Raw genomic sequence first — 13,860 nt, forward strand, 5'->3', positions numbered from 1 at the left:
AAAAGCAAACCCTGAGTCACACTACCTGCTTCTTACTGCTACAATGATTCAACGGTGAAATACTTAACATCAGGATTACTGATGCCTGGGGTTTTTTTGACAGGTTTTTCATGCAGTTTGAGCCCCAAGACTTCCCTTCCCACACTGACAAATGTAGCAGCCCTAAGCAGAGATCCTCTCCCTCACCCTCACACTCCCAAGCTCTCTCCCTGAACCACGTCGCCTTGCAGAAGCAGAAGTTGCACCGTCAGGGCACTGAAATAAAACAGAGATTTGGTCCCATTCTACTCACTTGGGAGGGCTGGGTGTGTGCTTTTCATCTCTGGATCAAAATAATGTCCTCCCACAGCCCCTGCCCTCATCTACTATGGCATGGTAACGAAGGAAGGGCTCACCTTGATAAGTGGTAAGGCACAGACCCTGTAGAGGTCCCCCACACCTCCCCTTGCCCCAAACCCCACAGCTTTGCCCATGCACGCCCCTCTGTCACACACAGCCCCCGCTCCCCTTGCCCAAGACCCCACAGCACCCTCCACCCAGATCTGTCACAACCGAAGAACCCCCACAGCTCCCGCTGCCACACTCACGGGGACCCTCACAGCTCCCCCTGCCCACACCCCGCTGTCACACGCAGGCAGCCTCCACATCTGCCCCCAGCCAGCACCCCCACACCACCCCGGGGGGGTCTCTACAGCTCCCCCCACGCAGAGCTCACCATTCCACACAGCCAGCCCCACAGCTCGCACTGCCCACACCCCTGTCACACCAAACAGACCCAGCATCTGCCCCCCAGCCCCAGCCATCACACGGAGGCGGCCCCACAGCCCCACCCGCCCACAGCCCTGCCATACACGGGTGGCCCAACGCCTCCACGACTCGCTGCCGGACGCAGCCTCTCAGAGCCCCCCCGTGCAGGCCCGAGGAGCCAGGCGGTGCTGGGAGAGGGGGGGCAGCCACAGTACCTGCCGCAGGGCTGAGGGCCAGGGGACGTGAGGGGGACAGTTCCCCTCAGGGACGGTGGGGGCACCCCATTTTCCCAGCGAAGGGGACGCACAGCAGAGCGCTCCCCTCACGCAGGCCCCAGCAAACGCCTGCCCTGCAGCGCCTGCGCCGTCTGCGCCTGCGCGAACGCCGCTGCTGTCGCGTCACCGCCTGCGCCGCGCGGTGTTGTTGGTTTGTTGGCGGGGTTTGTTGCTATGGGGACAGCAGGGCCCGCGTTCTGGCGGGAAGGGGCGCGTCAGGCAGGCGCCATGTTGGCCGCCGCCATGTTGGCCGCCGCGGGGAAGGCACGTAGATGGCGGAGAGGGGGTGAGCGGCTAACTCGCTGTCCCATGCACTGGTGCTGTGGGGCAGAGCCGCACGATTCTATGCATTTGCCGATTTATCTTTATAGCTAAATTAACTGATTACTTATCACAATATATATCAGGCTGCACATTGCCAAGGTCAGCAGGTAAGACTTGAGGAGGTTTTGGGTTTGCTTGCGTGCCGTACAGGTGTAATGCCATATTTCTGTTCTGAAGTGCTGGAAATGAAGAGGGTTGTGTGAATTTTGTGCTAAATCAGTGTATCCGGAAGGGATTACTTGAGGTAAATGTGGTCCCATTGGACAGCGTGGCTTTGGGTGACACGCTTCTCTCATAGGTCTGGATGGTAAATCACGTAACATTGTCAGTGCAGTGATATACTGACTTATCTCGGTGACATTTTCATGTGATACGTCCTTTTGAGGCAAGAAAAGCAGTGTATGTCAGCAGATGGGAAGAATCGGGAGGCAGCAAAGCGAGAGGAGCTGGATAGAGGAGCCGGACCTGGCATGGGAGCCATATGGAGCTGAGGTGGCTGCAACAGCTCGTACAAGACGTGGGCAGCAGCTTTGCAAAAGCAAAATCATTTGGGATATTCTCATTATCTGGGATAGCCAGCCTATTTCTTTGTTTTTCCCACTCTGCTTCCAATTTGGGTCAATAGGGTAACTCCCAAGTTGCCCCGCTGTAAAGGCTGGTGGAATGTGTTATTCCTTTCTAAAAAGCAAGTTATAGGAAACATAAGGTAATAAAAATGCAGGTGGAGAAAGGGAGGAGACAACTTTAAAGAGGATGAAAGTTGGTTCAGTACATCCACACCAATGGGCGATTTCAGTTGGTTTGAAAGTCTCTTGACTTTGACTCATTTCCTAAGCAAGAGGCCACTTTGCGAAGCCATCATCAATGTGGCTCCGCAGGTGACCAGCATGTTGGGGCTTCCTGAGCTCAGTTCACAAGCAGCTTTCTCCCAGCGTCTGGCAGAATTTGGCAAAGTCACAGATCTTATTTGGCATATTTAGGCCATGAACTCTGAGCCATCCGCTTCAGTGCTGGCTTCTGCACTAGCTGCAAGGATTTGGCCGAGAAGGGCAGATGAAATCAAAATACAGCTTTGCCGACACTATGCCTATCGAGCAAATTTCCCCTTTCTCCTCACAAAAGGTGAAATAAAAATCGCTGGGAAAACCTGAGCTGGCCATGAGCCTTATTAAGAACGTCAAAATTTTGAAAGAAAGTCCTAGACCAACTATCCAGAAAACCACCCCACAGCCTGCTATTTGTGTTTTAACCCTTCAAGAGAGTTCTCAACATTTTTATGTGGGCAACGTCACCAAATTCTCGGCAATCTGATACTTTCTGTGTTCGCTGTATATGGCACGATCTGTTTTGTAGACAAAAAAAAAGTGTTTCTCTGGGCTAAATGCCACAAGTCTCAAGAAGTCTGGGAGATGCACCTTGGAAATCACTGCTTTGTATTTCATGCGGTGTGATTAACAACAATGTGGAATTCTATTTTTTTATATAGTAATCGTGTTGAGTAAGTTTATGTGGAAACTTCACGGCAAGCGTTTATATTAACCTCTTGTATCGGAACTTCTTTCCCAGAATTCTTAAAAGTTTCAAATACTGCCCAACGCTACCTCTCCCATCTGGTTTTGAGAAAAGACTGAATTCCAGGGTGTGCCACTCGGTCTCATGATCTTTAAACACTTTTGAGCTGTTCACCCTGCTGTCTATCAAGACACTAAGAGTTGCTGCATGGCCAGTCACTACCAAATATTTAATCATCTTCACAAACAGAAAATCAAATCCTATTTCAAGACCGATTTTATACAACTTCAGCTTCCAGCAATTGAATCTCCTTACATGTGTGTCAGCAAAGTTGTGAAGCTCTGACATTGAGGTCTCCTGTTTTTTCTTCTCCCACATAACTGAAAATCTCTTTACAGCGGGGAAGAAGAATCAATCAGCCTCACCCTACTTTCAGATACAGAGTTCAACTGAAGACTCTCACTGTAAAGCTTGTTTTCTGCTCCCTGAATTGTTCTGTGGTCTTTCTTTTGATTATTTTAATTACCTCAGGTGAATTTTCAAGTCATTGCTCACCCTGAGGTGCTGTTCCTCCTCAGCTCTCAGATGAACGGGCTAAGCATCGCTACAAGTCTTCTCTCGAGTAGGATGTGCAACATCTTCAGGTGTCTCACAAAATACTAACGAATTCAACTGCAGTCCTGCCACTCCATCTGCATTTTTTCCCTTCTGTCCGTTATAGCAAAGGAAAATGAGAGCAAGGTGGAAGGTTTTCCTTGCATTGGAAATTGTTAGGTTAAGGCAGATGTTTGGCTTTTTAAAAGATATAGCAAGAGAACTGCATCAACGAGATCCCCGCCTGCCAGGCTGCTCCCTGTAGTTACCCGACAGTTGTTTCAGAGGTGTTTAAGTAAGTGCCTAAGACTAAGATACGCAATCACATTTTTGGGATCTACACAATGTCCAATCCCATTTGCATTATTCCCCACGTAATCTCACCGACTGGAACAGGATTACCTGCATAAGTGATGCAAACGGGATTTTACCGTGTTCCTCAAAAGACTTACTGGCTACCCCCTCCAAACGGTGCGCTGAAAGGCAACCCACTTTAAGCCATCATTACAAAGACGTCTTCTAAAACTTACAGAGGAGTCAGTGGGCAAGGTGGTGTCCCGCTTGCGGCCTTTGAAATCCCCTCCTCTGTTCCATCGGAAGGAACTCATGCATCCTCCCTGAGAAAGCCCTGAAAGCAACAAGATTTCTTCAGTTACCAGGGGCTGAAAATACATGAAACTGGTGTTTTAGGCTAGTTTCAGGGGCTTCATCCATGCTCCCAGTGTACAAAATAGGAAAAGTTCAGCTAATGAAGTGCTTGAAAAGATATATAATACAGGGAGGTAAATTTACAGGATAATTTTTATTTGTAGTTAATGAACAGATTATTATTAAAAGCAAAGCACTTTGAGCACCCCGAGCATGCCTGAGGAAAATGAGAAATAAAGCTTTTAAAAAACATTCCCAAAGTTTCATCCAAGGCCTGCATCGTTCTGTCGCTATAAAAAGGAAAAGTTGCAAAGAAACATCTCTCCTGCTTAAAAGCAGCTCTCATCTCTGCCGTGGCTCTTCAAACATCTCCACCGAAGGAATGTCTGATGCCAGCAACACTTGGCTGTGGTAACGGAAGTGTTTTAAAGTCAGTACGGTGACACTACGTACCTTTGATCCTTTCGACCAAATACTCCTGGTTTGGTGTAAGATCCAAATACTGCGCTATAGCATTCAGGGTTGGAATGAGTGGAGCTTTAAGGATCTCCACAGCCTGCTTCAGACAGCTGATGCTGGCTTCTGCAACACAAGAAGAGCCAGCACAGGTCAGCTATGACCCCTGCAGAACTCCAAACAGCCTCCCTTACCAGGCGTCGCTACAAAGAGCTCTCCTTTTTGGTGCACCATTACGGTCCTAGAAACATTTAACATGTGATGTTACCCCAACCACTCATTTCAGTCCCAATGAAGTAGTAGCTGTCGGCTGTATGTCACAGAATATACCAGCTACAAGGAACCAACATCCACTTTGAAGAGCAGAGGGAGAGTAACGAGGTGGGGGTGAGGCCAGCATGGATCAGTTTCTCCACAGGCCATCAGAATGGACACGGCTCTTGAGGAGACACTGCAACAAAGAGCACGGAAAGGTGGCTTTAATTTAACCGCCTCACATCAAATCTGCTTCTTGGTTAAGGGCATATAAATTGGAAGCAGTAAGAGAAGCAGTTTCTTCCGAATTGTATCGTGACATAAAATACAGAACTCCAGCTCATCAGAATGTAAAACAACCCAGTTCTTTCAGAAAGCAGCTGATTTTAAGGACAAATTTGGCAAAGCACGTAGGACTGGAGACACTGGTAGTTTATAGCACATCTATCCTGGATATGTTTTCTGACAGTTTAATATGCAATAATTAATCATTTGAGCCTGTAATTCCCCAGCAGCAAGTTTAGGGAAGGCGGGGGGTGGGGGTGGGTGGGTGGGGGGGAAGGTTTATGAGTTTTACACGAGACAGGCATCGGTGTGACTTCATCAATATTTCCAGAAGTCTTCTGAGGAACCTGTCCAGCTTAATGAAATGCATGACATGGAACAAAGACTGTGCAATATAGAGTGGAAATGGAACAGTAATATTTAACAGCCCTAATGCATACAACACCTATCCAACGCCCTGGCTATGGAGCAGCCCTCCATCAGCCACCACCGGGAACTCCAAAGCTCCTGTCTCATCCTACCTCTGATCTGCAATTCTGGACACCCCATTCTTCTCAGCTGAGTGCTCACAGACTTGATCTTTCGGACAAGCCACACTAGAATAGTCTTGTTAATCCACTAGGAATGAAAAACGTGAAAATTCAAGAGGTCAGAAGCAACAAAATGTTAAAAAAACCCCCAACCCTTAGCTTACATCCTCCTAATCATCACCATTACAATCACAAAGAAGCGTGACAACAGAAACACTGAAGCCAACCACAGAGGAAAGTAATTAAATTAGAATATCAAGTTAGGCAGAGTTTAAACGACTCTTTAATATCTTCTAAAAGGCCAGAAAATTCCATGTAAAGGAGTCAGGAAAACAAATCTCTAGAAAGTATCAGATAAAGCTTTTCTGAACAGTGAGGGAAGGGGTGTTATGAAGCACAGCCCTCCCTCCCTAAAGCTAATTTGTACTTTGATGAGTGCACTCCCTCACGTATTTGTTTCAGGAAATCAAGGAGCTGATAGACACTACGTGTGGGATTTGTACGTGACAGGATTTGGGAACTGGAGCAAGCTGGCCCTAGGTTTATGAACAGACGCTCAGGAATCTGGTATGGATCTCATACTAATCTTTGATTTTCACCAGTCATAGAATCATAGAATCGTTTAGGTTGGGAAAGACCTTTAAGATCATCCAGTCCAACCATTAACCTACACTACCAAGTCTACTCTAAGCCAATCAAGGGTAGACTAGACTAAACCATGTCCCAAAGTGCTACATCTACCCGTTTCTTGAACACTTCCAGGGATGGTGACTCCACCACCTCTCTGGGCAGCCTGTTCCAATTCTTGACCACCCTTTCCGTAAAGAAATTTTTCCTAATTTCCAACCTAAACCTCCCCTGGCGCAGCTTAAGCCCATTTCCTCTTGTCCTATCGCTAAGGACTTGGGAGAAGAGACCAACACCCACCTCACTACAACCTCCTGTCAGGCAGTTGTAGAGAGCGATAAGGTCTCCCCTCAGCCTCCTCTTCTCCAGGCTGAACACCCCCAGCTCCCTCAGCCGCTCCCCGTCAGCCCTGTGCTCCAGACCCTTCCCCAGCTTCGTTGCCCTTCTCTGGACATGCTCCAGCACCTCAATGTCTTTCTTGGAGTGAGGGGCCCAAAACTGGACACACTATTCCAGGTGCGGCCTCACCAGCGCCGAGTACAGGGGCACAATCACCTCCCTGCTCCTGCTGGCCACACCATTCCTGATACAAACCAGGATGCTGTTGGCCTTCTTGGCCACCTGGGCACACTGCTGGCTCATGTTCAGCCAGCTGTCAAGCAGCACCCCCAGGTCCTTTTCGGCCAGGCAGCTTTCCAGCCACTCTTCCCCAAGCCTGGAGCGCTGCATGGGGTTGTTGTGCCCAAAGTGCAGGACCCGACACTTGGCCTTGTTAAACCTCATACAGTTGGCCTCGGCCCATCAGTCCAGCCTGTCCAGGTCCCTCTGCAGGGCCATCCTACCCTCCAGCAGATCTACACTCTAACTACTTAGAGTTACTACTTAGAGTAGTCTTACTACTTTAAAAAAACCCCACAAAACACACAAGCAAAACTACATACTTGATAGATGCTATGACTGAAGGGGCAATTCAAAGCTAGATTTACTAATTATTTTGCCATCATGTGTGCAATTAATTCCCCGCTGCTCTAGCAATTCCTAGCAATAAGATCAAGGTTTTTCTTTTTGCTTTTTATTGCGCTGCTCAGGACTGTCGGGGAAAAAAAAATCAACCTTTGGGTTGGAAGTTTCCATGTCTTGAGCTCAGGAGAACGAGTTAGAAACACTGCAGAAACATCAATTTAGCAATCTGAGTTGCAGCAAGGAAAACCAAATCTTGTCATATCCCAGCTGCTTTTGTTTCTCATTCAAAAGTGGATGAACTTGACAACTGTGAAGTTTTCAGAAAACAAAACACGGAGGTGAGGTTGAAAACGCATCTCAGTAGCCGTCTCTAAAAGCACGTTGTGTTTTTATCTCCCTGTGCCAGCCCACCCCAATCCTCAAATGGACGCTGCAATTCTTCCGCCTCCTTCGGCATACAGGGGACATGGAAGTGCTTTTCCACTCTGCTGTGCTTGTTCTTAAAAACCTTAAAAATCAGGCAGTCCATAGAGACGGGACTTACGTTTCTGAACTTAGCGGTGCAGGAATCCATGTGATCAAGGAGCTGTCGGTTCATTGTCACCCATGCCCAAACCTATGGAAAGGTTTATTAAGTACATGTAAGAACTTCACAGAATACCAAGAGTTTTTAGGGTCTACGGCAATTTCTGATACTAACTACAGCGCGTAATTCAAATCTCGGTTTCCCCCAAATTCTTATATATCTGCTGGCTGTATCGTGACTTCTACAGCAGCAATGATACAATAAACGAAGTGACACGAGGGAAAAAGGACAACTCCCAGTACGACAAATTTACACCTACTTTGCAAAAGGGCAAACACACATATACGCAACTCTCCGCTGGCTGCTGCTCACCTTCAGTGGCACATGGCACAAAACAACGACCAAACTGTACCCTTGGGAGCTGTCTTGCTCATTACCTTATCGTAGCTGCTGCTTGGTGAATAGGTTACAGCACTGCCGTAAGAAGCACTGTTGCTTGACAGAGCCTGTAGCTGAGGGCTGTACCCTGCGATATAACTGGTGGTAAACTTTGGCCTGGTACTAGGGAAGCGGGACGGGCTGTAACTCAGCACAATTTGACCCTGGATTGGAGGAGAAGGCGTCGAAGACGGGATGGACTTTGCTGCCAGCTCGCATGTTGGAGTTATTTGTATGGCTGCAATAAGGAAAAACAGAATTAGCGTTGTGGATGTAGCAGCCCCAAACTCTCCTCCCCGCTTTAAACGCACAACAAAACATATACACAACGCTACCTTAAGGCAATTTTAAAATTATGCTAAAGGGACACTAGAAAAATCTGGCCCCTACAGAACTCAGTGGTCAATCCACTGACAGAAAAAAAAAAAGAGAATGCTGAGACACATGACCGCAAGTCAGTACAAATCCTACATAGAATGATAGAATCATTTATGTTGGAAAAGACCTTTAAGATCATGCAGTCCAACCATTAACCTAACACTACCAAGTCTACCACTAAACCAATTAAGGGTAGAGTCATAATTATTTTCATGTTTCCTGGCTTGTTGGCTGGCTTATTTCAGATTCAGATTTCAGTTAAATGTTACCAGGCACCTTCCATAACCTGGGAGCCTTCTCCAACCCTTTTCATCAGCTACTTTATCTCCCTACCTTATGCATCTTTAGCCTAGTCAATGTCTTGATTTAGCTGTGCAAATAAACACGTGAGATCCTTGAGCTTTGGTGATCCAGCATTACTCCCATCTGCTTCCCGATTTCTAGACTAGCAGTGTGTAATACTACCGTGCCAGCATTTTGCTTTCGGTTTATTTACCTTGTCAGGTTCTGCTGTATTTTAAAACTCTGCTTGGATGTTCAAGAGCTTTTTGAGTGACTGCTCTCTGGGCTGTCATTTTCAGACTTCACACAAAGGTCTGCCTGTCCCTCTAATTTGGTTCTCGTTACCCAGCATGATAGTAGTAGGATATCAAAATTAAATATAAACCTGCGCTCTCTGCCTTGTTCCTAGTCCCATGTATAGGCTACAGATTCCCTGTCCAACCTCACAATGGTCCAGTGTCTCACTGTCCTTCAGCAGCCGCTATCATCCTCTCCTTTTCAACCGTGTGTGTTTGTTCCCCTTCCAGTGATCCCCACAAACCCCCACCAAATTGCCACTTGATGTTGTGAATTTTAGTACGCTGCCGTTAATTTAGTTTACTGCTCATGTCTGATGAGGTAATTTGGAACTCACGTCACTAAAGGATCCTGCCATTGAGGAAGATACCGTCTTGAAACAAAAAAGAAGAATAAAAAAAATTGCCAGAGATCTTTATTACACCCACCTGCATTCTGCAACCCCAGCAGGGACAAGACCAAGCTCGTTGGTGCCACTGTGTATTTGAAGTACATCCAGAAATCAAATAAGGCATTCAGGCTGAACAGAGACGCAAGTGCACGTTCTAGAAGAAACACAGAAGTTTTTACCACAGCTTGAGCATGAGGAATAGTAAAAGTCTGTTATTTGCAAAAACAGGCATATGCCCATTAGAGATAGGTCATTATTAGCGCTATCAATAAGTGCCAAGTTGGTCAAGTATCTAAGATTTCTTCACCTTCTTATGCAAGAACCATTGGAGATAATTTTCCTTGCTATGTTGGGGTTAATCTAGATTGCTAAAATTTAATTTTTGAAAATTGATGGTTATTTTCCAAAAAGAACATAAAACTACTGCAATGAAGGTTCACAGTATTTCTCAAACATCATCTTCCATCAAATCATCTGTCAGTCATCCCATGATTTTTCTCTTCCTCTTGCTCCTTCACATCCTCTATTTGATACAGCTAGCTTAGAGTCTACTCATCTGAAGCAAACTTGAAGTATTGTGAAATGCCATCCACACCCACAGTACAACGTAGCAGTAAACTCTGCAGTGTTCTCCAATGCCTTACTCCACACATTAACCAGATTTAATGCACCAAACAAGTTCTTCATGCCCTTTCCTGATGTATCTAAGAAAGCTGTTAACACTCCTTACCTGTCGCTAAAACAGGTGACATTCCAAGTTTCAGGGGAGATTACAGAAAGCAAAACAAAGTTTTGGTTTAAATTTAAACCAAAAAAAAACCCAAAACAAAAATCATAAGGAAAGAAAAAAAGGCTGGTTTAAAAACCAGCTCTCCAGCAAGAAAACTGACAAGTGAAAAAAGAAAAGAATCCTGAACATTAATTGAAATGCTGCAGCAACTCACCAATATACCAGAGCGGCCAGAACGTGATGTTGTAATATGAGCTTATGAGTTTTCCAGACCTGAAAAGAAAACCAAGAAGTTATCATTTTGCAACTATTCAGTCCCAGGAAATATTAGGGGTCTACAAAGCAGGATGCTTCGCTTGTTTGAATCAGATGTAACAATTAATGTACATTTCAGTATATATAATGCCTGCAATGGACAGATTAAGGAGTCCCCAGGGCAAGGCCACTTTCCGGGCTTCAATCTCTTTCCTCATCTTGATGGCCCTGTCGATGGCGGGAATCACTGGACTCTGTACTGGTGTCACTATCTGTAACAACAAACACAGAGAAATGACAAAATCTGTCAACTTTCATACAGTAAGATTCTCAGTCAGCACAAGATTAAAGAAAAAAAGCAGTAATCCAAAACAAACTATGTAATATATACTGTATAATAAAAATAAACTACATAATGGTAATAGACACCCCTACCCGAGGGGATGCAATGCTGGACCTGATGGTGACCAGTGCAAGTGAGCTCATTGGTGACGTCAAGATCGGAGGCAGCCTGGCTTGCAGTGATCACGTATTGGTGGAGTTTACAGTCCTGAGGGATATCGGAAAAGCAAGGAGTATAATCAGGAGTCTAAATTGTAGGAGAGCAAACTTCCAGCCCTTGACGGAGTTAGTCAGAAAGACCTCCTGGGAAACAGTCCTCAGGGACAGGGGAATGGAACAGAGCTGGCAGATCTTTAAGGACACCTTCCATAGAGCACAAGAGCTGTCAGTCCCCAAGTGTAAGAAATCAGGCAAGGAAGGGAAGAGACCAGCATGGCTGAGTTGAGACATGCTGGTCACACTGAAGAGCAGAAAAGAACTGCACAAACAGTGGAAGCAGGTACAGGTGTCCTGGGAAGAGTACAGGGAAGCTGCGCAGTTGTGTAGAGATGGAGTCAGGATGGCCAAGGCACGGCTGGAGCTGAATTTGGCAAGGGTTGAGAGAATAACAAGAAAGGCTTCTACAGGTATGTCAACCAGAAAAGGAAGGTTAAAGAAAGTGTATCCCCTGATGAACAACAATGCTGACCTAGTATCAACAGATGAGGAGAAGGCTGAGGTACTTAGCAACTTTTTTGCCTCAGTCTTCACCAGCATCCTCTCTCCTCACCCCTCTCTCGCATCCAGAGGGTCCTGGACAATGGCTTGATGTCCACATGGAGATGAGTGACAAGTGGTGTCCCTCAGGGGTCCATACTGGGACCAGTGCTGTTTAATATCTTCATCAGTGACATAGACAGTGGGATTGAGTGCACCCTCAGCAAGTTGCAGACGACACCAAGCTGAGTGGTGCGGCTGACACGCCAGAAGGACGAGATGTCATTCAGAGGGACCTGGACAAGCTGGAGAGGTGGGGCTGTGTGAACCTCATGAGGTTCAACGAGGCCAAGTGCAAGGTCCTGCACCTGGGACAGGGCAACCCCCGATACCAGTACAGGCTGGGGGATGAAGGGATTGAGAGCAGCCCTGTGGAGAAGGACTTGGGGGTACTGGTGGATGAACAGCTGGACATGAGCCGGCAGTGTGCACTTGCAGCCCAGAAGGCCAACCGTATCCTGGGCTGCATCAAAAGAAGCATGGCCAGTAGGTCGTGGGAGGGGATTTTGCCACTCTGCTCTGGTGAGACCTCACCTGGAGAACTGCATCCAGCTCTGGAGCCCAAGAAAGACATGGACCTGTTGGAGCGGGTCCAAAAGAGGGCCACAAAAATGATCCGAAGGCTGGAGCACCTCTCCTATGAGGCCAGGCTGAGAGAGTTGGGGTTGTTCAGCCTAGAGAAGAGAAGGCTGCGGGGAGACCTTATTGCGGCCTTTCACTACTTAAAGGGGGCCTATAGGAAAGGTGGGGACAATCTTTTTAGCAAGGCCTGTTGTGACAGGACAAGGAGTAATGGTTTTAAACTAAAGGAGGATAGATTTAGACTGGATATAAAGAAGAAATTTTTTCCAATGAGGGTGGTCAAGCACTGGAACGCGTTGCCCAGAGAGGTGGTGGAGGCCCCATCCCAGGAGACGTTCAAGGCCAGGTTGGACGGGGCTCTGAGCCACCTGATCTGGTTAAAGCTGTCCCTGCTCCCTGCAGGGGGTTGGGCTGGATGACTTCTAAAGGTCCCTTCCAACCCAAAGCATTCTATGATTCTATGATTGAATATAAATGGACTTTATCATAAACCGGAGTCGGTTTTAGTGTATTAAAAAAAAAAAGCGCAGATTCTTTTTACCAGTAAAAAAAGGTAATATTTCTTGGATGAACTCTACTGTCAGCACTGTCACCTCATTACTGGGGAACAGCATTCATCTTCTCCAGTGAGGTACAGATTAGAGGACAGAGACAGATTCCAGCCTTGTTTTTGAAAAATAACACAAATAATTTACTTTTTGGGACAAATACTACAACTGGACATTAATACCTTAAAAAACCAAACCACCAAAAAAAAACCCCAAAACAAACCCTAAATCACATTACCTGCTTCTTACTGGTACAATGGTTCAACGGTGAAATACTTAACATCAGGATTACAGAAAGAACTATGCAAGAACACGTTGCCTGGGGGTTTTTTTGACAGGTTTTTCATGCAGTTTGAGCCCCAAGACTTCCCTTCCCACACTGACAAATGTAGCAGCCCTAAGCAGAGATCCTCTCCCTCACCCTCACACTCCCAAGCTCTCTCCCTGAACCACGTCGCCTTGTAGAAGCAGAAGCTGCACCGTCAGGGCACTGAAATAAAACAGAGATTTGGTCCCATTCTACTCACTTGGGAGGGCTGGGTGTGTGCTTTTCACCTCTGGATCAAAATAATGTCCTCCCACAGCCCCTGCCCTCATCTACTATGGCATGGTAACGAAGGAAGGGCTCACCTTGATAAGTGGTAAGGCACAGACCCTGTAGAGGTCCCCCACACCTCCCCTTGCCCCAAACCCCACAGCTTTGCCCATGCACGCCCCTCTGTCACACACAGCCCCCGCTCCCCTTGCCCAAGACCCCACAGCACCCTCCACCCAGATCTGTCACAACCGAAGAACCCCCACAGCTCCCGCTGCCACACTCACGGGGACCCTCACAGCTCCCCCTGCCCACACCCCGCTGTCACACGCAGGCAGCCTCCACATCTGCCCCCAGCCAGCACCCCCACACCACCCCGGGGGGGTCTCTACAGCTCCCCCCACGCAGAGCTCACCATTCCACACAGCCAGCCCCACAGCTCGCACTGCCCACACCCCTGTCACACCAAACAGACCCAGCATCTGCCCCCCAGCCCCAGCCATCACATGGAGGCGGCCCCACAGCCCCACCCGCCCACAGCCCTGCCATACACGGGTGGCCCAACGCCTCCACGACTCGCTGCC

The 13,860-nt window shown here is 47.3% G+C and overlaps 1 protein-coding gene across 1 annotated transcript; it reads right to left on the reverse strand.

Moving 5' to 3' along the window:
* Window positions 1–3,815: 3,815 nt before the first annotated feature.
* LOC142597128 (transmembrane protein 209-like) lies at window positions 3,816–13,024 on the reverse strand. The gene is made up of 10 exons (XM_075727558.1): window positions 12,980–13,024; window positions 10,646–10,785; window positions 10,473–10,531; window positions 9,566–9,682; window positions 8,132–8,418; window positions 7,761–7,832; window positions 5,618–5,714; window positions 4,554–4,682; window positions 3,983–4,080; window positions 3,816–3,854 (listed from the first exon to the last, which is right to left on the reverse strand). The coding sequence occupies exons 1-10, from the start codon at window positions 13,022–13,024 to the stop codon at window positions 3,816–3,818; spliced, it is 1,083 nt and encodes a 360-aa protein (XP_075583673.1).
* Window positions 13,025–13,860: the final 836 nt, after the last annotated feature.

The sequence above is a fragment of the Pelecanus crispus genome, chromosome 1 (genome assembly GCF_030463565.1).
Source record: "Pelecanus crispus isolate bPelCri1 chromosome 1, bPelCri1.pri, whole genome shotgun sequence".
Lineage (NCBI taxonomy): Eukaryota > Metazoa > Chordata > Aves > Pelecaniformes > Pelecanidae > Pelecanus > Pelecanus crispus.